The sequence below is a fragment of the Lathamus discolor genome, chromosome 12 (assembly GCF_037157495.1).
Source record: "Lathamus discolor isolate bLatDis1 chromosome 12, bLatDis1.hap1, whole genome shotgun sequence".
NCBI lineage: Eukaryota > Metazoa > Chordata > Aves > Psittaciformes > Psittacidae > Lathamus > Lathamus discolor.
Window position 1 is genome coordinate 4,368,523 of NC_088895.1, and position 27,057 is coordinate 4,395,579.

The window sequence follows — 27,057 nt, forward strand, 5'->3', positions numbered from 1 at the left end:
CACAGAGATAGGATTAAAGGTCTGCAAAGTGCTTTGTAAACTTCAGACATGCAATACATACCTTATGAAATACAGTATTCAAGGGGAAGGAATCATGCATGGAAGGTCTTGAGTTCTACACGTGTAGTGCTGACTTAGATGAAAGTACAAATAAGCATCACTCCATGAAGAAAACCGGAAGAAAGCATTATGTTGTTTGGGTTTTTTTTAAGGTAGAAAAGTACATTTGTAGCTTTCTTGTTCCTCACTTCACTGTTGTGCACAGGAGTAGCTAACAAAGCTAAGCACTCTGATAAACCAACGTGTGTTCTTATTAGGAAATGCTGATCTAAAAATAATGTTTATCTGCACACAAGAAACATGAAGAAGGCAGCACCAAAACATCTGGAGATTTGAGTCAAAGGAAGTAGTTTCTCTTCTGATATCTGTTCAAAATTACTTCCAGTGAGTTGGATGGGATTATTAAATATCCTTCTACCACTCACTCACTATGGAAGCTGACTTCACAAACCAAAGGGACAGACCAAAACTCTGGAATATTATCAAAGTAAGAGTTAGATTCTGTTGTGGAAAGCATGAGGTTAGAATTGCACTTAAATATGCAAAATGTCCCATTCCTGATGGAAATGCACGTCTAAATAGTACAACCATTCATTGTAAGTGAACCATATCCCATGCCAACAGAAAGGCAGTGAGGCTGTAAACATAAAAAAAAAAAACCCCAAATTGATTTTCTTATCTATTTAAGGGCTTGGGACTAGGCCTCAAATCAACGTAAGAGCAGAGCCCCATTTTATAATGGGTCTCTTTGTAATTCAGCATGTGAGCAGAGAAGCAGAGACCAAACCTTTTCAGTAGAGCTACTAGTGTTTCCTCACAAAAGCGCTGGATTCACGGACATTTACAATGCAGAGCTCTCCTCTCCAGATTTTATTTTCTTAGCTGACCTGAAAGCAGATAAAACCATTGGCACATGGGTTCTGTAAAAGACCTCTCTCCACAGGTGTTTGCCTGGAGGCTATGGGAGGAGCTGTTTATTTTGGGAAGCTGCCTTTTCTTTCCTGTGTAGAAAGGCTTTTTGGGTTGTACATATGCCATAGGCATGCAGAGATAGCCCTTTTCATGAATCTTATGTATGCACATGGACTTTTTTTACATCTATTTACAAATTAAAGACTCTGTTCCTTAAGTATGTTTACACAATAGGGCAAATCTCTGTTGATATTTTGGTCTTGAGTTTGCCATTCTTTCAGAAAGTCAGGGCTCAAACTGGTACCACCACTAGGAAGCAAAAAGACCAGGAAGGAACAAAGGTTTAATAAAGGCTTGCCCCAGTACTTCACTTACCTCTTTAGAATATAATGGTATTGAGTTAGAACACAGTGCATTTAACTAATGACCTAGCACTTGAGGTAGGCAGGCCAGAAGCAAAAATACATGTTTATATGTACTCTCTCATTTTTAATTTTCACTGCCTTCCAGGTATTCAGGGAGGACAGGATCAAATTTCACATAAATCCTTGTTATTCCATCCCCTTATGCTAGAAAGATGTTAGATCTTATAGCACAGAGCCAGAGAAAGGATTTTCTAGTCGAAATAAGGCCACCCTGATACACAGTGTTGCAACCTGCCCATCGCACTATGGGTTTTCATAGGGCTGAGTGGAGCTGGGCAAAGGCAGGAACTCTCTGAAAAAAAGGAAGAGTTTGAGATATGAGAAATTCAAGCTGTCTCTCTGTGCACTCGTGGTCTCAACTCTCCGTCTCCAGGAAATGAATGCATGCAGCCTGCAGAGTTTAATTCTCTTTTGGTTTATTACTATTTAAAAATCAGTTTTTGTATCCCCTTCTACAGAGGCTTCACCTTCCAACAGAACATACAAAAAATACACACAATAGAAAAAAAAAAGATAGGTAGGTAAGTTGCTTTATACAAACAGGTCCCTAAGAACCCAAAAAGGCTAAAACAGGCTCGGTTTCAATAGAAGCAGGCCCATAAATAAGCAAGAGACTTCATTCAAGTAGGGAAAGAGTCATCCATCCTCACCTAAGATCCTTTCTTGCTCACACTGAAGATAATGGGAAGATTCCCAACAACTTCAGTAGAAGCAGAACTGGGATTCATCAGAGCCAATGGCAAACTTTCCTGCTCCTTCCCTTCCAAGGCACTGTCTCTTCCATACAGTGTGCAGCCAGGGAAAAATGCCAGTTTTAGTGGGTCATCCCAAACTCAGTTTCAGTTGCTCACTCTACAGGACATCTGAGAACAGCCTTTTATTTTCTCTCTTACACTGTGTATTTGCACTAATTGCAGCAAACTTTCAGATGACAACAGTACTGAAGAGAAATTCTGAGCCCAAGAACAAGGCTTAAGTTGATTCTTTCAAGAGCCAGCAGTCTGACAACTTTGCAGAGGGCATGTAAAAATTGCCTGGAGAAGGCACCAGTTTGTAGGCACAGCAGCCAAAAAGCTATTAGCAAGCATGAGACTGATTTATTATAAAAACACTTACCCAAGCTCACTATGTGACTACAGGAAGCTCAAGAGCATTTATGGCTGCCAGTGGCTGTATGAAGTGCCCCATGGTCCACATGGAACCCCGGAGCTGGGAGGGGGTCACTGGAACATCAGTGAGAACACCAGTTACCTCCTTCCTTCAGTACAGCTCAGTTCAGAGCACCTCCAGGTCTCCAAGTTGCAGTACAATTAGAGAGGCCACCTAGGAAAAGCTCACATAAACCCTGAGAGCAGATCAACAGTGCCAGGCAGTCTTTAAATTAAATATCTCACTTTTCAGAAAAAATGTGGCCAAATGTTTGTTCAACTTGGTATTACACTTGAAGTCAGTGAGGCCAAACGCTTGCAGAAGAGCTCACAGCACAACTGTGCAGCACAGTTTGGCACATCAACCAAGTCTTGAAACAGTTTTACCCAAGGGTTATCATCATCTCATTTTATAGATGGGAACAAAACACAGGAAGAGGCTAGAGATGACACAAGGTGTTAATTCTTTACAAACAGGCTGCGTTACCGCTACCATAGAGCAAACTGGTTTTTCATTAACATGCTTTAAACATTCCAGCTATCACCACAACCCTTTACAGCCAGAGTTCCTCCTCTTGTTCTGCATCACTTTGCAGTTATGTCATTTAACTGTTTTTCAGGTTGGTGGTTTGGGTTTTTTTTCCCCCTTTTTTATCTTTTTTAGGCAAAGTTCTCTGCTTTGTTTTACAGTGAACACAGGTATTTGCAGAGCTGTACACATCTGAGTAGTGTACACATCTGAGGGTGAAGGTGGCAAGGAAGCAGGCAGGAAGACATTATGCCAATGTTTTTGCTGCTGACTCTGCCACTGCAGATGTGTCAGGGAGCACTGCCTCCCTCCGGGTCCCAGGCTCAGTGCTCCAGAACACACTGCCTTCTGACAGGGACAAGGAGCAGCAATTTGGGCTAAAAGCCAAGTCTGTTCCCAAAGGCTCATTCACAACAGCTGAAGGATCTTGTTTGAAAAGGATGTTCAGGATAAAAAAATGGGACTCTCTCAGGAGACATGGGAATCTTCCAGAAACTGTTTTCCCTTTTAAATTTTCCTATTGGGATTTTTTCCCCTCTTTGCTCATTTGTTTTGTCTCTCAGGGTTGGACTGAGAGCATAAGCTCAGAGATTCACTGTGAGCTTATGTTCTGTTCAATTAAAACTCAGATCCTGTACCCAGGCAAAAGGTGAACGGTACAAAGCTGGCTTAATATACATTAAAATATTCATAATGCTGTTAAGGTATGTTCATAATGCTGAAAAAGCCAACACATTCCATGGTTTTGCTTGGCACTTGCTCTCAGAGTTTCTGCCATGCTGAACAATTGAAAATATCTGGTTATTTTGGGGGTGATAAAGAAAAGCCTTTCCCATTTCATTACTGAAAATTCTGGTAGCTGGTTTTTTTTACTTTGTCTATTTATCTCTAAAGAGAGCTCTAGCTCTCCGTTCATTCTTCCAACACTGAAGTCTGGAATTCCTTTGAAGTTTACTTTGGCATCTACTTCCTCAAGCAAGCACCTTAAAAAAATTAAAGCTGAAAGTGGTACCCCACTCCAGACTCAAGACATAAGTTCAGATATTGATTTCTAGGAACAAAGATTTAGTGAAAAAACAAGACACTAAAGTTACAACAGAGCCTACAAAATCTAGGTTAGCTTTCATACTATCGATTCAGTTAGTTGAGTTAGATAGACATTCAATTACACAGCTCTTCTATTCAAGTCATTCCTTACTGCTGACAGCAGTTGAGGGAGGAACAATAATTTCAGGGAATACATGGGAAATAACAAATATTCCCTAAGTCACTGGCACTCGAACAGGTCTAAAATTGTGACTGGGCATTTGCAATTCTTCAAAAGATTGGTAGGAAGACCAAGTCCACACCATCTTAGACTTCTAGGCTTTAAAACCCAAACAAATCAATCACACACACCCCCCAACATATAATACTTTGCCCTACTATAGTTAAGGCACTGGATTGAGAGAAGGAAAAATCTGTGTTCAATTTCTGGTTCTGCTATCAATTTCCCACGTCATCATGGGCAAAATCACTTCACATTGAGAGCTCACACGCACCACATTACCATGCATCAGGTGAGCCACAGTAAGAAGTCTGTTTGCACACATTTAACACATGACAAATGCAAGGAAATTTAACTCAGTATGGAATAAATTCACATTAAATCACTTTACCTTGCATTTGTTGTTGATTAACAGTACATAAAGATAAAATCAGGCAACAAAAGAAGCCTAATGATAAGTCTGTGTCCCTACATTCAACACAACACTTAAGCATGCATGCAAGCGGTTTGTAGTCCTTCAGTTTTATTTCACTCATTCACCTACAAGCATCTACTCTTTTCTTGTCTACCTTTAATGTTTAGATTATAAATGGTTGAAGATGTTTCATCATACCTAATACACAAGGGTCTAATCCTCAGTTGAGGGGTTTAGGGAGTCCTATAATACAAAGAAATACTACAACTCTGGTTATCTAAATTCGTATGAACTGAAGTTCTCTTCTTGGCAGAAAAGTGCACTGACTCCAACATTGGACTGAAGTCCCACCAAAGATGATGATAAGGAAAGGAGGGCTGGCCCAAAATGAGAACTATCATCTATACATTGATAATCCAATTAAAAATGTAATATAAACAAGTGAGGTTACAGCTCAGGGTATGTTAAGTAGTTCCATTTGAACTCTGAACTTCTGAAGATGAGTTTCTGTTTGGATCTGTTTTCTGTTCTCTGAGAAGTAGGCATTTCCCAAAGCACACAATATAAAGAATGTGCATGTAGATTAAATTACTAACCAGAATAGAACAATATGCCCCCAAAGAAGCAAAAAAGCTCTGAAAACACACCACTGCTAAAGATCTGCCCAAACGACTGCTGGCACTGGTCTGCATCAGTCTCTTGTGTTGGTGCAAATCCCTCCTGTTTACACTAGGGTGATCTAGAACTGTCATTTCAGGATTGTTCACTTCCTGCCCAATTGTTTCCCTGTCCACTAGACTGAGAAGTAAGTAGCTTTCAACCGATGGATTCATGACAACTTAGTAAGCATTTTCTTTGACAAGCAAAATGCACAGTTAGTGTTTTGCAAGGCTTCCTATTTAGTTCAAGGCTTTTCATTTGTTTCATCAGGTCAAATTCTGTAGTATTCAAAATTACATTCTGATACACATGGCTAAATTCAACCCACTAGTAACACTGGAGTCAGTGGAGCTATATGTAGGATGAAAATACCCTATATTCTGGACTTGGCTTTTGGAGTTGAATTTTATGACTACTGCACCCTCTTTGAGTACACACAGGAACACAAACTCCTTAAATATTTCAGAATACAACCCCAATTCAACAGAAATTTGCCTGGTGGCTTAAATACGAGTGACTGCAGTTGCATTTGCTCATCCCAATAAATTGTTCTGCTGACTGGAACGCCTGCTCTATCTCCACTTGCGTGGCAGTTCACAAGGTTGTCTCAGTATCGTCTACATTATTAAGATATTTGAAAATGTTCTGTTACCTTTACAAAATTCCATTTTCTACTTGTCACCTAAGCTTACCAGTACAGCAATAGTAATTCCATGATGCTTTAGTTTTAAGGTGGGTTGGGTTGGTTTTGTTTTTGTTTGTTTTCCCTTGAAATGAAACTCAGACCTATTTTCCAGGGATTCTGGGAGAAGATAAATGGAGAGGAACATGTCCTTCAGTCTCCCAACACAGATTAATAGCAAAACCTCAAATCCGCTGCAACATGCTCTCAATTTAGAAAGTGCTGGTGCTATAAAGAAAGCCATTGATTATTAATCCTCAGTTTGTAACACTTGAGAGCAAGTACAAAAAATGTAGCTTCTTAGAAAAGAGAAGCTAGGCCTTCTTAAGTCTGTAGAATTTAGAACATCATTTCAAAATCCATATACTTATATAAAAGGCTGTATAATTCCAACATTAAAAAAACCAGGAATGTATCTTATTTCAGTTATACATTAACTGCAGGGTTTGGATTAGGAGCACCTGGGCAATGCAAGTTGTGGTGCAACAGCAGTTTGTGGCTATATGTTCACATTTAATATATACATGTTTCCTGCAGAGGATGTAGGTCCTGGTCTGAGGTGGTCTACCCCGCTCCAGCACTGTGTTAGTGATGGAGAAAGCTATTGCTTCATAGAATGCATGGTTGGTGTGGGACTTGGACTTTTCAGAGTGGCCTTTCTAGACCAAATCACTGCTTAAACCTTTGCTTATTAACCCTCACAACTGTGATGTGGAGAAAACTCTTCACAGATGGGAAATTAAGGAATAAATTCAGGGAGCTTTCCTATGTGACCTTGAGCATCAACAGCAGAACCATAATTATAACTCAGAGTATTCCTAACTCCTAACCCTGTGTTAAACAACATTTATACCTGGATTTGGTACATAAAACCTTGACAAGTTACATGGGAGGAAAGGGAGAGACAAGAAAGGACATTATCTCTGCACAAGTGGTATCTTCAGATTAAATGGAACCTCCAACAGCCTAGAGCCCAGCTTTTTTGCATTTTGTAATCAATTCTTTTTGAGAGATCTGCTGTTTGCAATTCCCATCTCTTCCTATAAAAACCTTTCTTATTTGGAAAAGAAAGGATTAATCTGGCTTTTGCAAACCTGACTAGAGGCAGATCAGGAGAGCACTGCTGGCTCTCATTTGCACACCTTTTGGACAGGTGGCTAAACTGCTCAAAAACCAGACAAAACGAGGGGATGCAAAGTAACATACTAACTTCTTTAATAGAGTCCAATCCAATTAAACCAAAATCACTCTGTGAACCCCTGGGTTTATTCACACTAAACAAGTCAGTGGTACATAGCGTTAACCCGATAGCTCATCGTGTTTATACCCTAGGTCCCCACATGAAAAATGAGCACCAGTCAACCAGACTGCAATGGTATTTTTCCTTCCTTTTTTTTTTTTTTTAATCTTTTTTTTTTTTTCTTCATAAAACTATTTCTTTCATAGACTTAAAACAACCAACTAGCCAAGTTATTCATTATGGTACATCTAAAAACAAATTAATACTAACCCTAATGTGACTGCTGCTTTAAGAGTGCTCTGTGTCTCGCCTTAGACTGGCTTTTCAGTAGCAATTCACTACAACAGGTCCTAAAATAATAATAATAGAGAATTAAAAAACTGACAGCAAGTTTAATGGTCAAAAGTAACAAAAACAACCTGTTCCAAATGGTGATTTTTCTCAGCAGTTCAGTTCTGCTGCAGCACTCACAGCCTCACAAATGGCAGAAGGGGTTCAAATTCTTGCACCTTCTTTAAGATTTTCTGGTTTTTCAAAGGACAACTGCATTGTACCCTGGTAGGTACTACGGGCATTTTACTTACTGTTATATTCAATAATGGGTCTGGTTTTAAAACTTACTGTTTTTCTGGGGTAGGTTAGGGAAGGTGGGGAATAGAGAGAGAACAAAAGCATAGCTCCCTGTAGCTGTAGCTCCCCAGGTGCCTCGGTCACTAGGACTGTCTAAGTCTCAGACCAGTGCTGGTAGCATTTATTCTAGAAGATCACAACTAAACACCAGCAGCAGCCTCTAAAGCTCCATTTGGTATTTTAGGTTGTCTTCTGTTCAAGGTCACCATCTTCTGTATTTTATCAGCTAAGAAGCATTTTCTTCCTCTCCCCAGTGAAGGTTTAAAGGTGGGGTAGGGCATGAGATAAAAGGGGAAGCTAAAATGAATAAAAAATTCTCAGCTATAGAACCAAATTTCATTATTTCATCTTTCATTCACAGCATCTTATCATTATAGCCAGACTGCTGCTTTGCTTTAAGATCAAACTGATCTCATTTCCCCTCTGGCCCCATTGGTTGCTGGTCGACCTCTGGATCCACTAGGGATGATGCAAATGCTGACTGGACGATCTGAAACCCAAATGACTCCAGGAGAGACATGTTCTGTTGGGGTGAAAAGGGGGATCCTAAAGCAGGACCGAGGTCCCCAAGTGGGCCACCGAGGGCCCTGACGTGAACTTTCTGTATGTGTTTGTTCAGATAAGACTTTGATCTGAAAAAGCTGCCACACTCAGGGCAAGGGTACTTCTTCTCTCCTTCCGTCTCCATTTTGTTTTTGCTGACTGCCATGTCACACGAGAAGGACCCATTGGTGCTCTGTTTCTCAGGAGTCTTGAGGTCACTGGTGTCAGAGAGGTCTCCGTATGAATCAGAACTCTCAATCGGGTCCGAATGTGAACATTTCTGGCCTTCTATGGGAAAAAGAAAAGAGAAGTTTTCAGAATCTTATCTCCCCAAACCAGTACTTAACATGCATTAAAATAGATCATATTGGTTACCACCTGATTTCATTAATGCCCATCATGGCAGAATGATACACTCTTAACATTGCAATCTCTCACATTCAAGAGCCCTTGACCACAGGTCTTCTCTACAAACCACAGCTGCTATCAGAGCAACATCCATCTTTTTAGTATGGACTTTTCATGATATTGAATGGGACCATCATGGGTCTCTGGTTTATGTAACACTTTTTTGAATCCCAAAGATGTCTCACAACAGATGTCTTACACCCCAGGCACTACGAAAGGATGGACTTAATGATGAGTTTTTAATTTTACAATTCATTCCCACACTTCTGAAATATTGCTGATACTTTGGGGTAGAGCCTAGAAACCTAATGAAGAACAGGCTGCAGCAAGATGTGAAGAAACCTGGAAACACTCAGCAAAACAGCAGTGAGCTACTGCAATTTAAGGCACGAAATTTCATTTAGTCTTGAGGAACTTTTTGATTTTTACAAATCAAGCACAATGCTGTTGGAAGTGAAGTTCATAATCTAAAATGGTTCCATCTTAAAATACTGTAGTGTGAAACAGGAGGGAGGTCAGAGACACTATTTTAAGTCATTTGGATACATATCCTGGCAAAGCCATTGGTATGTTTGGAGTGCTCCCCATTCTCCTCTCACATTGCGCCAAGAAAGTTTGTCCACGCTTTTTGCTCAGCGCATGTGAATGAGCGTGGGAAACCCAGACATACTCCTCAACAAGTCTCTGAATACAAATAAGCTGGAGCTACTATTAACTCTAAAAGACCAAAGAACCACTTGGCACAACCCAAAAGACAGATTTGCTATGGACTCAGCATTACAAACCAAACAGGATATGCATGAAATCAATACACCACTGAGCTGGAGTAAATCTCTTGTTAAGTCAGCACACCACCCAAACCCAAAGGGCTTCTGTAGTAACTCTATCAGGACTTCAACAGAAAGAAAAATCACACAGCTAGCTTTCTGCTGGCACAGACTTTGTTTAACCCAGCCTGCTGCATTACCCTGGGCAAAAAAAAAAAAAAACAAAACTAACTTTTTTGGACAACCATGGTTTTGAAGAATTTTCTGACATTTCAGCTTCCCCAAGAATACTGATAGCTCAAACCAAGAAGCAGAAAGCAAGCTATTCGACATAAACACACAGCTTCACATACTCAGAAGTTAATTACTCTTCAGCTATTCCTACCATATTTCTTTTTTCTAGAAGCTAAAACCAGGTTAAACAAACAAACAAAAAAGCAACAGTACTAACAACCTCTACCTGTCCTCCTCAACAGCATTAATAAGTGTAACTACAGGTAGTTGCATGGTTCCTCATCAAACTGAGAATGCATACTACTTCCACCTCTCAAGAATCTTTATGAACTGCATTTTGTAGCTCTCCCTTCCTTCACCAGAAGTTAGATATGTGGTTTGACTGGCACAAGACTCAGGCAGAATGGTACAAAGGGACCATCAAGGATCTGCATGCCCCAGGCAACATTCAAATACTGACTGCTTCTAGGAAGATGATCAAGATGAACTAACGTGGCTTTTTCAATCTCTAAAAATCAAAGAAGCTGCCAAAAATTCATGTACCCTTACGTGTGCATCTCCTTCCCCCAGACTTGTGAAATCAGCTATCCAAGGACAGGTATTAAATACTATGTGATGCTCTGCAGTTTCTCTGCATCTCCCTAAGCCTCTCTCCGGTGTTTTCGCTGTCTTTCCTCCCTCCCCTTTCTCACCCAGCCCAGCACCCCACACACAAAGTTTTGCACAGAGCAGCAAGGTGCAGAGCAGCGAGTCTCTTGCCTTTGATGCCATAGGTCCTGACGCAGTGGAACGCTGCTCCCCCATTCGGGATGGACTCCTGGTGCCTGGAGACCTGGGGAAGGGGAACACCGTGGTGGGTTTTAACATGGACCTTTAAGTAGGAGGCAGAGGAGAAACCTAAACAAGATAAAAGGAGATGAGATCCTGCCACCAGCAAAGACACACATCTGCCTTCCCCATTCTTTTAATCTTTGTCTTGCTCCTACTCCTTATTACGAAGTTGCCATTATACTAACTTGATTTCTGGTTACCTACAACATGCTCAAGTAGGATTCCTAGACATAATCAGGCAATTAATACATTTCATTAGACTTCATTTGCTGTTTGGAAGTCATGATGAAAGAATAGCCTCCTTGAAAACAAACCCAATGTAAGCAAACCTAGCAGATAACACGAAACTCTCTGGAAAAAGAAAGGCAGAGGAGACATGATACAGAAAAGGCACCCATGTTCCTTCACCATTTTTGTGCTGCTTTATTTTAATTAAATAATGTTCATAATTTGATAATACTTTGGAAAATAGTTCAAATTAGTTTATTTTATGCTGTTCAGATTCGAAGGGATGCCACTTAGTAGCACCCCTCTTTGGTATTTAGCGTGCTTTCCCCTTAGGTGTATAGTGAATCCTAGAAGCCAGAAAGCTAAAACTACTGAGGTTTTAAGGTATACAGTTTTGTTCTACAGCAGCTTTTGAAAACATTTCACCCTGCAGCTCATCCTGAATTTCAAAACCCAATACAACTCATATTTTGTCTGCAGTTAAAAAAACCCAATACAACTAAAATGAAATGTCAATTCTTCTATTAGTTCTGCTCTGTGAGCCCAAACCACTGAAACTAAAAACAGAGATTTCAAACAACTGATTTCTGAACAAAACAGTGTTTTACATTTGTGCATGTGCTTTTCTGAATTGTTTTTGAAGTCTCACAAATACAACCTTTTCCTTTCATGCAATTTATCTCAAAATATACTTTGGGATGGTTTAAAATTCAATTTTTATAAGATCTGCAGTTAGTACTCGTGCATTTGGAGTACAGATATAAGGCACAAAGACTTCCTATACAGGGTACACCTATCAGCAGCCTTCTTAATTTTCTGTTATGTTTTGAACAGAGTATTATGGCATTTTCATATTAGAAACATTTTTCTTTAACACCTTAGAACACAACATAAGTTTCACCATGACAGACAGAGTTTCAGATTTCTCTATCCCTTTCTGGACAGAGAAAGCCAGGACCTAGATGTTTTTAAACCAATAGAGCATTTACAGCACAAGCCATTGCAAGAGAAGCTTCATACCAATGCTTCATTTTAAATACAGATAGATATACTAGTGTAAGGCCATTTTTCTATTGATATAACTGCATTTATGTTTGATGCTATATAAGAACATCTTAGGAAGAATGCAGAACCAACACTGGCACAGCTCTCTGTGGTGGATTTTCTGACAGCAGCTGTTAGGTACTGAACTTAACAATGAATGTGTCTTTACACTAGAATTCCCTATGCCAACCCAACAGAATATCCCTCTACCCAGACTTTTCTTAGAAGCCAGGATCAAAGAGTATTCAGAGGTAATTAAGAACTATTTATGCAGGACCTGGAGAGCAAGATAGAACTCCACAGCAACCTGAAGAAGGGCAAAAGAGCAGACTACTGAGAATGAGCACAAGTTACTGTACACTCCCGAGTTGAAGATAAATGCACAGAATAGCAGATACATCACAAGTGAAGAAACCAAGAACATATGACTCAAAATACAATACAGCAGAATCTCTTAGGCCACATGTCATCCAGGGAATCGATGTAATCGTATTGTCCTCTGAGATAATGCAAGACCTACCCTCAGACACAAAATGCTGTACTGAAAATCTCCCTGGCCCACAAGAGAATGTATTTTTCCAAATACTAAAAATTCACCATGGAGATGGAAAGAACCAGTGTTTGACTGGTATAGAGGAAATGACGCAATATAGAGATATAATGGTGATACTTCCAACTACAATGTACTTCCCTTATTTCAGACATGTCTAATAACCACATGCATGCTGAGATGAGCCTCTACATAGCAATGCATTAAAATCCTACTGCCAACCATTAAAAAAGGACTACATACAGCTATTTGGTGTTCTTCTATACAACTGCCACAGAAAAATCTGAAGTTGCAATCTCTGCTATGTGGTATTTTTTCTGAACTCAGATCTCTATTTGTAGAGTACATTGCTTTCTATAATGAAAACTGCCTGCAAAGTGTGTTTGCTCCCCTTTATGCACTTGGCAGACGAACACGCGAGTCATCAACTTCCATCAAAGCAGTAAGAGTGCCAACAGGAAACTTTAAAGTGAGATTTTTTGTTCTGTTTTTATCCTATTTTTTTTTTTCTGAAGCACTTAGCACTGGCCTTCCCTTCCCCCAGACCTTAATTATGAATGTCTGTCCTGGGAGGATGGGGAATTCAGAGATAATAATCCTTTACTTTTAAAAAGCTCTTTAAAAACAAAGTCAGGCTAATGCAGAGAATCAAGTGGCAGTGATTTTCAAAGAAGGAATGTATGTATTGTTTTACCCATACACATCTCTCAGCTTTGCAGAGCAGATTATTTCTTCATAGCAGAGGAACCAACATTAAAAACATGCAGACAGAAGAAATGATCTGCTTTATAAATGGGACCTATCCCTTGATCTCTTAGATCTATAGACATCTATAAGGAGACAGACTACAGAAATAACTGCAGGATGCTTTTTCAAAATTTCCACTTTCTTTCCTAAGAATCCACTTTGGATTTAGCTGGAACATGTGCAGAATATATCAACTTTAATCAACTCTGTATCCTCCTGGAAATAGACAAGAATTCATCTTACAGTAAACAAGAATTCCATCTAACTTCTGATTGGAATATTTACCCTTCTCCTAACTCATTTCTGTGAAACAAACAATGTTTGTGTGTCTGAAACAGAAAAGGAATCTTCAGAGTTGCACCTGTGATTATGAAGTATCAGTTCTAGACTTGCCAAAGTCATTCATCTCTGAAGCTCTCTGAAAAAGCCCACACAAGCAAATACAGTTCCTAAGAATGGTTGTAGAAGATTATGTAACAACAAAGCAGGAGCAGGGGTTTTTTTATTTCAACTGATTAAAGAGAATTTGTCTTAAAAAGTGAGGATTGGAGATTAGTTTTCGTAAGCACATTTTAGATGAGTTCTTGAAAGAAACCCCCAACAAACCCAACAGAAAATCCCAGGGATAAAAAAACCGCAACAAAACCAAACCAAAACTAAAACCAACCAACAACATCGCCCAGCTTCCCTGATTTAACAGGATTTAATTGCTTTCATAATTATTATAAACATAAAGAACCTATGTGAGAAAATAACCTGGAAAAAGCATCAAATCACGATGGTGGTTTTTGGACATTATACTGCCATTTTGTAAACGAAATGAATAAATGGAATCAGCGAACGGGACATGCATGACACGACAAACCAGTGGCTACTGCTGTCAGCCACGTACTGAGCTTTCCAGCTCGTAAATCCACTAAAAACCTCTAAAAAACCATGAAACACTTGATTAAGAAAAGCCTTCAGTCTTCTGGTGGGATACACTGAGGGGTTCTAAGCTCTGTCTTTAACACCAGGATATGTTCATTGGGGTAACAATCACCTTTCATCCACTTTTTCTGGTTTTTTGTCCGCCAACATCCAAAATTCTCTCTACAAGCAGCTCGACATCTTGCTTGACAATACTGTATCCGGAACTAGCTAAGTTCCAAATAATACAAAATCTGTATTTTTACAGCATGTTAGATGGGGGAAAAAATCAAACAAAATGCCACTACACAAGCACCACAGTCATGGGGCAACTGCAGTGGGGCGGGACACTGAGTACCTTCTGACTGCACAAATGCCTATCAGATAGATGCCTCTAACCCAGAAATTTTCCACTACCCTTCATCTTGCCAGGCTCTACAATTTAAAAGGTACCTATTTAAAACAATCAACATTATAATTTGATTCTAGAACACTATGGATTAAAAATTGTACTGTTTTGGATCATAAATCTATAATCAAACTTCATAGCATAAAACAATGAGTTCACAACATAATTGTCTGACAAATCCAGTCTGTATCTTCCCTTTCCTATGAATTCTAACACTGAGTAGACATTTGAACAATAATTCAGTAGATGAATTACATTTTCTGAGTGCTGTTGTAAACTGAAATTCCCAGCAGGCTAGATTCTGACAAGACGCATAAACTATAAGAAAAACTAGATGCTTCAAGTTTGCTGTACAACAGGTCCCCTATCCTTCTACACAGAAGTGTATGCTCTATTTATATCTCCACTGTACATTTAAACCTGTAAAATGTGAATAAACCATTTAGTCATTTCATTGTTTGAATGCCAGAGCTGTCTTTTGTCATGCTGGCTGAATTTCAAAAGAGCTGCAGTGACATCCAGTGGTAGTTCAGTTGAAACTCAATCTCACAAATCTTGGAAACAAGACAATTCCTCCCAACCCGTTTGAGTTTCTGTTTGGCACCATGTTCAACTAAAGGAGAGCAGGATAGCACCTGGATCTTGGAAAGCCTCTTTTCCATGTTGTTACCACAAAAAGAATCGGGATAAACTTAAGCAGTTTTTCACAAGATAGGCCTTCAGCTGGAAAGAAAACCAAGCTTCATTTCATACCATCAATCTGGAGCTTCAGAATCTGAAGATTTTTAACCAAGATGCCTTTGCCACTCAACAACACTCTCAGGACCTAGCAGACTGTTTAACTACTGGAAATGTCTCTCATTACTCATCAACTAACTCCCAATCATCCAAAAAGCTCCCTATACAGTTCTCACATTAAAGACAAAACAGCTTTATTCTCTCAAAAGATTTCACCTCTCTTAAATTAGAAAAGGGAACACACATCATAAATAAAGGACTCATCAAAAAAAACAAGATCCCAAAACACCACAGCAGCCTCTTCCTACAAGATATGTATGCCTGTGTGAGCCAACAATGGATTCTGAAGTTGTATATTAATCATTCAGAAAAAAAAAAAAGACAATAATGAGTCAAAATTCTTTTTCCAGCTTGCCTTACAGCCCACAAAGCCTAAATTTACAACTCTTTCCAACTGACGAGTACCACAAACAGACAGAAAAGCTTCAAAAGCTCTTAGCCATATGGTTTAGTCGAGCAGGGAGTTGGACTCGATATTTATGGTCCCTTCCAACTCGAGACATTCTATGATTCTGTGAAAAGCTGTATTTGTACAAACAAAGGTAAAGCACATATCTAGTGCTCTTTATAAAAATTGGTTTAGAAACGTACACTAATACAAAGCAATTTCTTAGGTTAAGAGGGAGAAGCAGCTTGACGCTACTGCTGCACCAGGAGGGTAAGAAAGACTGATAAGATAATGTAGATTTTTAATGTATTTTTAATGTGTATTGGTGGGTATTTTACAGATTCTTCTTCCTAACTGATTGCAAGGACTCAGGTCTAGCCAGGTATAGGAAATAAAAGGTGTATGGTGAATAGCAGCAAGGCAGTGTATCATGGTTATTGTACAGGTTATTGTATTTAGCAAATGAAACTCTTAAAACTGTCTAAAACAATTTGCTTCAGATTTAAACTGAATTTCTTCAGGAACTATCAGCCATGTAAAAAGGCCAGAGGCCAGACCTATAACTCCATCAGTTTCAAGGTTAACTATTCAATCAGAAAAAAACAGACTACGTACACATCTATGGCATAACCTCCTCCTGTTGCAGACAGACTCACGCAGCCTTACAGCTTCCCTCAAGTGCTGCCCCATCCCACTGAAATAAAACAGTAGTTTCTTCATTACCTCGGTTACAGATAGTGCAGAAATTGCTTGGTCCTTCACTATGTTTCTTCAAATGATCTGCCATATATGCTGCTCTCAAGTACTTCCCACACACCTGGCATGGAACTTTGTCTTCATGACATGCTAGGTGTGAGCGCAGTCGGTCACGAGTGGCAAAGGAAGCATTACAAGTCTGCAGGTATAATGAGAACTATGTGACTCATCAACTCCGCTAAAAGCACTGATATTGTTGAACATATTTAGTATGCCTTAGAGTAAATACCTTAGATCCTGTGCATATACACAAATGACATGATGCACAAGGCATTTTCCCACAATAAAAAATTCAGATAAGCAACACACTGCACAAAATGTAATGTTTCTACTTGCGAGAATTAAGAAAGCAAGAAAACAGCTCTAACATACTACAGACAGTAAAACTTAAATCAGCTTAAGAGTTGTAAGGCCTTAGCTCCTCTCTGAGGCTGAAGACACTAAAACTTTAAGTAATATTAACAAAAGAAACAGCAGAAACCACTTCATTCCATTTACAGTAAGTTCTGCCATTTCACTGGGCCATTACAAACACTTTAGACCACTCAAAATGTCCTTTCTGTCAGTTTCCTAAATTTTTTTCTTTGACCTGATCAATATAACTTCAGTACATAGAATCCCTTTGGAGTATGAAAACGTACAAAGCATCAGAGAACTGGCTGGGATGAGAATACGATGAAAGAGAGTAAAAGAGTCATCCTGGTATCCACTGTAGCAGTGCAGACAAATTGTAGAAGTGAAGCTTCAGAACTGAGCAGGTATCAAAATAACTGTATAGCCCTGTAATTTGTTTATAACTTACCCCTGGTCAAGGTATCATATTCCACTCACTATTGCGAAACAAACTTGATTTGGCATTAAGCTAATATTGATTTTACTTGCCCACTTCCCAGGCGTAATCCATATGGTAAGATGAGTGAAGGCTTCCTCCCAGTTTTATGATCATACCAATTGGCAGGCATGCAGACTACATATATAGCCCATTACAACAGCCTGCCAGCTCTGAAAGGCTTGCTCTATCTCTAACATGTGAAGGAAAATAAATCACCAGCACTACACTGTACAAGTTATTAAAGATACAGTCTGAAACCATTGCTCACAAGTATGAGAAGAAAAACAAAAGCAAACATACATTAGAATGACCAGAGTAAGCGGGCAACAGTGTTAACATTCAAGAGCGTGGAGTGTTTCATTTATATCACTTTTATATTAAAAAAAATCAGTTTTAAGATTTATAAGCAGAACCCTTTCAGAGGTAATATGAGCTTATTAAGTGACTTGGGAACTGAATATATTCTGTCTTTTCAAGTATCAGTGTGTAATTAAACAACTGTTTATCAATAGACTTTAATGTAACAATCCTAGTAAAATTCCAGAATTATAACTTTAAATAAGTGAAATTGATAATACAGAAGACCATAACCCACATAATTTTATATAATTTAATTTATCAAGAGCTTATTGAAAAAAGCAACATTGAAGACAGCTGAAAAGTACCTATCAATGTCAGGAGGCTTTACACTCATTAGATCCTGTGAGATGCCTAAGTATGGTAAACTCCCATACAGCTGAGACTATTTTGCAGCAAGCACAAGGCTTAGCACCTCAGAGGATCAGGACTTAATGAACTTAAAAAGACAACAGTAAAATTAACTGGATTTCTGCAATATACACAGTTTAACTAAGCTCACCAGACAAAGATTCATAAATTACAAGTACTGAAGAGGCAGATTCTGGAACGTGAAAGATTTCTCTTCATTTGAAATCTCAGTACACAGCGCTGAGCAAAACAGGTGCAGCTTTCGCTTACTAAAATGTCCTCAGAGGTAAACACTCATTTCAGGCAGGATTCCAGCACTGATACTAATCAATCTGTTGGATATCAACTAAAGATATGTAACTAGACAATCAAAAATGACAGCCAAGAGATCCATCATCAGTAAGTGTAAAAATACTGAGCCACAGGAAGCGTCCATACAAAAGCATTGGGAATGTATTAGTTGATGAAGCAGACCAGAGACAAATCACAGGGATGCCAGAAGTGAAACGAGATCTGTTCCATACTGAACTTGTAAAGTTGAAAGCTTAGGGAAAGGCAATATAGTAATTTCTGTGTTTGATCTCTTTGCTGCTGGGCTGTGCACAGTTCACCTTTGGATAAGCTACATAATAAATATATCTGTGAAGAAGCTTAAAAAAAAGTAAAAATTAAGTCCAGTGGAGAAAGCAAGAACCAGTTTAGCTGAACCATAACAATGGGAGACAGGACCAGGTTTAAAGAAGACCCCAAAGTTAATATTCAAATAGTTAATATTTATAAAAGGTATAGAGAAAAAAGTTTTATCTTACAAAAGATGTGAAGTGCTAAATGAGTGCTAAGAATTTATCATTAATTGTTAATCATAGAAGAAAACTCTCCAGTGCCTTCCTTTCAAACATTGCACAGGTATATAAATAGATTAAAAAAGAATATATATATATAAAGTTTAAAAAACATTGTTTAAGAAATACCTCTTGAAGGTTCAACTTTTCTATGGATGTGGATGTCTCTGAGCTTATTCCATGGTGGCTGCCATTTTCCTGCTAATAGGCAGGAAGTAAGAGAAATTAGGACAGGAAGAAACTCATTCTGCATTGAAATCAATGGGAAAAGCACTGGACTTGGGATGCCAATTTTAGGGTTACTCAAATAAATATTTTTTTCTTTGTCAAAAGTTGTACTTTAATTTAACCTGCATTTTTCTCTTTTTGAATTGCCAGAACAACAATCTGTCTCTTATCCCTGTGAAGAGGCAAACTTCTTTTTTCTCCCCTTGTTCTTTCACATCCACAGATTTTGAGATCACTGTTTCCTCCCAAACTGCAGCCTAACTTTCATACCATTCACACTCAAAAGCCAACATCCCAGCTTCACCCCTTCCCATGGTGAGTCAGCAAACTGAGCTACCCCATCATGGCCAGAAAACTGACTTACCCCTTCTCCTACATACAGAACTCTGCTGTCAGATTAAAAAAATAAAAATTTAAAAATAAAAGAACAATTAAATAAATTACCAGTGCAACAATCCAGGGGAAAACACCCCGAATGCATTTGGTGTCTTGTCTGGACACCAAAGCAACTTCTTGGATTTCTCAGCTGCCTTGGTTCTTTAGAGGCCTTCCCTATTCTGAGTCTATTTTATCAGTAGTGAAAAAGATGGAATTAGGTCTTTGGCATCAGGTGCTGCAACTTTGGATAGTTTTTCAAAGATCTGTGAAGCACAGCTGCTATTTTAGGGGGATGAGTGTAGGATTACATGCTGAGCACTAAAAACTAGAGCTGTTGTGGTGATGTTCAGCTTACAGTTGTCCTGCTTCTCATAGTTTCATTCTGAAGTTGGGTAGACACCTTCACACTTTGGCTTTGGTAGCCCAAAATGTACCCTGATGCTACATCAACAGAACATTAGGTATCCACTGGTCTGTAAAGATAAATGAGGGCTCAGGTAAATGGCCAGTGGATTTTGTTTAAATCATACTAAAGCACAACTTCCAGGAATGCCATTGCCATAGGGGATTCTGGAAAGCTTTCCTGTTTACTGAGCACTTCTCTTTTGCAGTAAATATAAACAAAGCATGACAGTAACATTTTCAACAGGAACCCAGATTCGAAAAGGTTGCTCAATGCTGTTCAGGCTGCCCTCAAGGGGAGCTAATTTGCCAAAAAAAATTAATGCGAAAAAAGAGACTGGAAAATGGGGAACATTCCAGTATGAAGCTATTTTCCTTCTTAGTGGCCAGATTCTGTGCTTAAATACATGTCATGAAACAGAAACGTTACTGGTTATGAGATGATCACAAGGACAACTTTATCAATTTTTACATCAGTTTCTGGATTTGAAACCAATTTTCAGTGTGATGGCATCCCTTCTGTGGTTTGTACCATGCAAAGCAGATCTGTGCACGTTTATGAAGACTTTCTAAATCTGACAGGATACTATTAAGTATTATTTCTGCAAGAACATGCAACAGCTCCTTAACAGATTTTTTACACCTTAAGATTCAGGAAAAATTTACTTTGCATGGTTAAGCAGCCAAAAATCAAAACCAAACCAAGCCTAAATGAGCACCTCTGTCCTGACGCTGGTAACCTACAGCCTGCACCTCTGAACTGAATGACGAGTGCATGCAGAATTATGCTCCTTTAGACAACACACAGTGAGAAAGGCTGTTAGATAGCAGTTAGAAACTGCTATCATAAAGTTTATGTGTGCCAGGAGACAGAGTTGAGCTTGGCTGTACAATCTTAGCTTCTGTATTTCTTTATGTTCTAGCTCTTAGTGTATCCTCTGATTCACACTTATAGAGCTCATATTTAGTATTCTTAGTCAGAAAACTATTAAAAAATTATCAGGCATCAGCTGGTAAAGGACATGTCTATTAATGCTATTCATAAAATGTATTCGTTCAGTAACATCGATGTCAACTGGCAAGAGACTGGTGAGTTTCTGTGTATGCTGGGACCGAAACATTCACTTTCATACTTGCACACAAATACATGTTCATCTTCAGTTCATCCACCCAGGCCCCTTACTCCCCAAATTACAAAGTCTTTTGATGAGTGAAGTTTTCAAATTTATGTAAATCTATAACCCCTAAGTCATCTTAAGAAGCTTAAACCAGTCTAAGGCTTTATAGAAGATATGCAGTTAAATCAATGTGAAGTCCTTATGGCCTGATTTCTGAAGGTGTTGGGCTTCCACAGATCATATGGAGGTCAATCGAAACCTTCAGATTGCTCTATATGCCTGAAAAAAATGTTCATGGGATTATTAAAGTTGCAAAACGTTTCAAAACTTCCGTAATGTGGAGGAAACGTGGGAGAGGTGTGTCAAGGTATGGTGAAAAAACCCGCAGCTCAGGAGGCAGCAGTCATGTAGGACTGACTGACTGGGTTCAGACAGTGTGGTTAAAAATACCAGGAAACAAAAAATCCTCTAAGCTTCACTGTCTTCAAAGAAAATTAAAACTATCTTGCTCCAACTTTCTTTAGATAAATAAATCAATCTTTCTTCAGAGACCAAGCAGGGAGACTGTTACCTAGCAAATGTTTTAGAAGTTTGCCTGACAACTATGTGAAGGCAGTGAATGACAGTGGAAGCCGGTTCTCAGCTTTGGTTTTACTTAATACTTCCAGGTACCTTTTACACCTCTCTACAAGTGTATTACAGAATATCATTTTTAATTTGATCTTTTAAATCCTAATGAATAATTTAATAACTGAAAAAAGCTATATACAATATTATGACATTGTATTAGAAAGGATACTGTGATGCCATTATGTATATTTTCCCTGGGATAAAACCAAAAAGCTTCCAATTTTGCTCAGTGCAATGTTCTGAAGGCTATGTGATTAAAAAATCAAAGTATCTTGGCAAGTTACAATATTCACCGATTTTATTTGAAAGTATTCTAAAAAAACCCAAAATGAATTCAGCATTGGAGCCTCCTGTTGGCAACAACTGCAATAAATAAAAAAAGGAGGAAGGGGCATGGAGGCCATCAGCAGTGACGCTGACTCTAAGCCCAGGGACAAGGTGGCTGGGTAAGAGATCCAGGGTGGGACTGGGATAGAGCAGCAGGGAAGAGCATCTGGCAGGAGGGGAGGGAGGCAGGAGGACCAAAGCTGTAGATGACACAAGGGGCTGGGGGACGGGAGGGATGGAAAGCAGCTGTCACTGTTGAGCACAGTTATTTACCCATATTTATCCCAATTCACACATACATGGTATTTTTACTGATACATTGTAGCTGTCTGCACGCATAAATGCAATGCCAAAGATTACCCATACATGACTCTAAACCCCTTCATCTCCTACCTGACACTTGTGAGGTCTCTCTGAGGTATGCACCTGTTTGATGTGTCCATTCAAGTGGTCTGGCCTTGAAAGAAAATACACATAAGCACACTTAAATACTAAAAGTAAACTCACAATTTTAATGAAAAAATAAGATCCCAGCAGTGGGTTATTACAAATGTATTACAAATGTGGTGATACTTAACTTTCCAACAACCAGATGACCAACAACTGGGACCCTACCTTGACAAGTACCCTCGCCAACTTGCTAAAAAGGCAGCATTTTCTCAGGGAGAAATGATGACTGAATGATCAGAGAAAGCAGGAAATACAAGCTACTATTTGCAAGCCTGCATGTCCCCTTCCAAAATCCTATTTAGATCTTGACAATCAGGGCACTCTGATTTACAGTTGCTGAGTATTTGAAAATCGGATCCTTTTGGTTTCTGTCGCAACCATGGATGTACGAAGCCAACTTTAAGCACCTCTGTGCAAAAAGGCTGACAGTAAACTGTTGCTGTGACACATTTTCCACCAGCAAGGTGAAAAACTACTGTTCTAACTTACAACTTGGTGGGGAGACTGCATTAATACAAATAAAGTGCTCTGAAGGTCCCAACTAGAAGGTGCAATGGAAGAGCAAATTATTACTGAAATTAAAAGACAGGCCATTCTTCACAATCGGTAAAGCCTACTTTAAAGAAGAGAGGACTGAATAGCTGCAGATTTTCCTGGTGGGAGTTTCTCCTAGTGGGAAGAAAGCTTTTCATTGTACGAAGCCAAAACTGCTTGGAAACAAGTTCTCCACCCTCTCCTCCCCCAACTTCCCAGCTGCACCAATGGGAGGGCGCGGGATGGAATTCACACACTGCGGACAGAAGATAGGCTGAACTTTGCAGTGAGGCTGTTAAACCTGATGCTCCAGCAAGCGGGCTGGAGCCGTGCAACCGGAAAGACTGGTTGGGGTCCTTGTAGGTACCTGAATCCTAGCAACCTCACGTGCTGCGCCATGGAGCGAACGAAAGGCTACCAAAATAAGACATCCCGCTTCCAACTGCCGTTGGCTGAATACTGAAACTTAAAAGAGACTCTTCTTTTCATTCATACTTGGATTTTATAAACATAGACATTTTTGTTGCTTCCTTTTAGGACAGCATTCCTGCCTGTTCACATTAACTCACTGGGAAAAATAAGAACTCAACACGTATCTTCCACTTTCATCTGTGGACAAAACCAGCAACAGCAGAAATCTTCCAGTGTTAATAAAACCAGTAAAAATTGGCAGATGATCCCAGGTAGCACTATGATAAGAAAAACACTCTCACTGCTAGCCACAGGTGAAATTTTCATGTTAGAACTTCACGTCCCTAAATCTGCAGTCCCTGTGCAGATGCATCCCTAATTATCGCTGCTTTTAAAAACAAAAAAGGAGTCTACATTGTCTTAATTTATTTCAGTAACAGCAAGTCCTGCTATCAAAAAGAGGGCTAGCAGGGGCATAATTTCTACATTTAGCGCACAGTAGCCTTCTGATTTGTTTTCGGATTCCAATTCCTTCCCTCCCGTTAGAGCAGAAAAGCGGCGGCTGCTACAAAAGCAACACAGAGTATACGCATCCCCCTCCCCCCCTGCTTCTACTCTCCAAGCGAGCAGCAAACTTCCAAAGAAGTTTCAAATTCATTAACTCAGACTATAAGATACCACTAACACGACTACGTGTATCAAACTACTTATTAACTCCCACAAACAGCGACAACAAAAAAATCAGCAACATTAAATGCACAGATCTTACGTATGTTGCAGGGCAGAAACAGGATCCCCTTCAGAAGGATGTAAACCCAAAGGACACAAAGATCATGTAATAAAAGATACTTGATGCTGCAGCCTTTGAAATCTCACCTCTTCCTTCACATTTGGGTGATAAAAAACATTACGAACTAAGAGAAATGAAGGGAAGTTAAGAAAAAGAAAATTTAAAATGGATACGAGAAAAATAATAAATCTTGAGATGTATTAATATTTGCACTTCAACAGCACCTTCCAACTACCTACAAATCAGTAGTCTCAAGACACTTATGTGAGGGAGGTAAGTACTTCAATACCCATTTCACAGAAGAGTCATTCGAGGGAGAGACTAACTGATTTGCCCAAGGACACGCATACACCAAGCCTGGGACAAAGCTGGGAATGTTACCCAGAAGCCACATGGACTCTCAGTTCTATGTCTTAATTACTTTTAAACCCTTTCAAGAGACTCTGGAATAGCCTCCCAGCGGAAATGTGGGAAGTCTCATTTCTTCAGATGTTTTAAAGTGGAACAGTCAAAACTATCCTAAGTACAAACTGTTCTTGCTTCCCAAGGAATAAAGAAGACAACTTCCTAGGTCTCCACTCATGTGTATGGTCCTTGTAAGTACTCTCTTACCTGGAAAAGCCTTTTCCACAGCTCTGGCAGATATAGGGCTTTCCCACAGAGCCATCGTGAGATCGAACATGATAGGACATCCTGTCTTTCCGCTTGAACCGTAAGCCACACACTGGACACGAGTAAGGCTTCTCGCCAGAGTGAGACAGCTTGTGCCGATTCAGGTGGTACACGTCCCGAAAAATCTTGCCACAGATTTCACAGGCCACCTGTTTCCTCGTCCTGCTTCTTTTTCGGGGAGCATCGGGGTCATCCTGACCAGGGACGCCATTTTCACCCAGTCTTGGGGGTGGGATGTCTATGTAGCCCAGTTGTAAGCTTGTCACCCCATGTTGAGCTTCATGCTGACGAAGACGATTAGCATCCGTAAATACTTTCCCGCAGAGACCGCAAGGCAGAATACCAGCCTCTCGCAGCCCCCCTGGGGTACCAAACATCATGGAGTCCAAGAGATTGGCTTTACGGGGTCGCCCTCTGCCCCTCTTGGTGCTTAAAGTAGGGGCAGTAGCAGCAACATTCTGGAAAGGTGAGGCCAGCAGCGGTGGGGACAGAGGTCCTGCCACCATGGGCAGGCGGTCCACGCCCTGCAGAACAGGTAGGGAAGACTGCGCAGCAGTGAGCGCAGCCCGCGTGGCCTCGTCTTCAGGCATGCCAGCAATGCCATTGCCATTGGGTGCCAAAGTGGCACCGTTGGTCATGTCAAGAGGGAAGCCGAGGTCAGCGGCCCCCGGACGGAAGAGCATGATGTCGGGGCGTGCAGGGGGCACGAGGAGCTGCACATTGGACTGCTTGATGACCTCCTGGCAGATGTCAATCACAGAGCGCATCAGCAGGAACTTGGCGGCCGTCATGAGCTCTGGGAAGCTCTCCAGTCGCACCACGATGCGCGACGTGTAGGCGAAGTCCAGGATGTCTCCGAATACCTTGGAGCTGATGGTGTGCATCTCCAGCTCCCGCCCGCCCCCGGGGGTACCGCCGGCCGCCGCGCCGCCGGCCGCTGCTGCCTCCGCCGCGCCCCCCTCCGCGCCGCCGCCACCTGCCCCGTCGCCCAGCTGCGCGCTGAACACCGACTCGAAGTACTCGCTGCAAGCGGCCAGCACCGCCCGGTGCGCCGGGAAGCTCTCGTCGCCCACTCGCAGGAGCACGTCGCAGAAGCGGCCGCCGTTCTTGCGCTGCTGGTTGAGGCTGTGCAGCATGTCGGCGCTGTGCCGGCTCACCTGGTACGTGTAGCAGCCCGACGAGGGGCCGCAAGCGGCGGCCTCGCTCACCCGCTCCATGGGGGCTGCGCCGCCCCGCTGGCGCCCGCAGGGGGCGCGCGCTCTCAGGCCGCCCGGCGGCGCGCGCCGCCTCCTCCTGCTCCTCCCCGCCCCTGTCCGGGCCGACGGCGGCGGCGCGCGCTGCGCTCCCTGCACAGCGCGAGGGGAGTGCGGGAGGGGGGGTGGGGGGGGCGAGACAAAAGGCTCCGGCGGCCGAGGGGCGCGCGCCGCGCGGGGCCGCCGCGGCCGCGCGAGCTCCGCCCGGGCTCGGCCGCCACGAGGCGCTGCGGCCGCGGAGGCCGCCGCGGGAAGGGGCGTGCGCGGCGCGGCTGCAGCGAAGCCGGGAGGGAGGGGGAAGCTCCGGCGGCTGCGGCTCCGGGCTGCCGGCTCCGTCCGTCCCTGTGTGTTTGGAGCGGAGGAAAGATGGCAGCGGCTGCACTTCCTCTTGCACTTTCACCCCTGGGGGGAGGAGAAGGAGGGGGCGATACCACCCCCCCTACAAAAATCCAGCGGGGGCCCCCCGGCTGCTGCTCCCCGACCAAGCGCCGCCGCCGCCGGCTCCGGTCCGGGCCCCGCCCGCTTCGCTGCACCCGCACCACCGGCGCCGCAAACTTTCCTCTCTTCTTTGGCCGAGAAGACCCCCACCCTATTCATAAAGACCCCCCCTCCAGCCACTCGGGCTCCCCCCTGCCCCCCCGCTTCCTGCCCCCCTCCCTCCCCGCATCCGCCAATGCAAGAGCAGCCAGAGCCAGCAGGCCGGCCCCCACCCCGCCCGCCCGCGGGGGCTGGGGGCTGCAGTCTCCCCCTTCCCCAGCACCGATCCTCCAATACCGAGCCGGCAGCGAGGCCCCCGCCCGCGGCACACGGGGGGCGGCGGGGCTGCGCTCGCCCCCTCCCCCAAATATCCGGGCTGCAGCTCGCCCCCCAGGCCCCCCTCCCGCCGGAGAGAGGAGGAGGGG

General features: G+C 41.7%; 1 protein-coding gene across 7 annotated transcripts; it reads right to left on the bottom strand.

Moving 5' to 3' along the window:
- Nucleotides 1-1,796: 1,796 nt before the first annotated feature.
- PATZ1 (POZ/BTB and AT hook containing zinc finger 1) lies at nt 1,797-26,243 on the bottom strand. 7 transcript variants are annotated; one of them, XM_065692850.1, is made up of 6 exons: nt 24,843-26,235; nt 22,439-22,502; nt 19,092-19,163; nt 16,548-16,719; nt 10,680-10,817; nt 1,797-8,796 (listed from the first exon to the last, which is right to left on the bottom strand). In XM_065692850.1, the coding sequence occupies exons 1-6, from the start codon at nt 26,117-26,119 to the stop codon at nt 8,381-8,383; spliced, it is 2,139 nt and encodes a 712-aa protein (XP_065548922.1). In that variant the 5' UTR covers nt 26,120-26,235; the 3' UTR covers nt 1,797-8,380. The 7 variants fall into 7 exon arrangements, with proteins under 7 accessions (XP_065548922.1, XP_065548921.1, XP_065548925.1 ...); XM_065692849.1 differs by having other exon boundaries at nt 1,797-8,799; nt 24,843-26,234; XM_065692853.1 differs by lacking the exon at nt 10,680-10,817 and having other exon boundaries at nt 24,843-26,236.
- Nucleotides 26,244-27,057: the final 814 nt, after the last annotated feature.

Excerpts from the sequence above, each read along its gene's own strand:
- PATZ1 (XM_065692849.1), bottom strand. The coding sequence starts at position 26,119 with ATGGAGCGGGTGAGCGAGGCCGCCGCTTGCGGCCCCTCGTCGGGCTGC. Across the intron at positions 22,503-24,842 it reads TGTGGAAAAGGCTTTTCCAG|GCCAGACCACTTGAATGGAC; the intron begins GTAAGAGAGTAC and ends TTTTCTTTCAAG. Across the intron at positions 8,800-10,679 it reads CAGGACCTATGGCATCAAAG|AAGGCCAGAAATGTTCACAT; the intron begins GCAAGAGACTCG and ends TTTTTCCCATAG.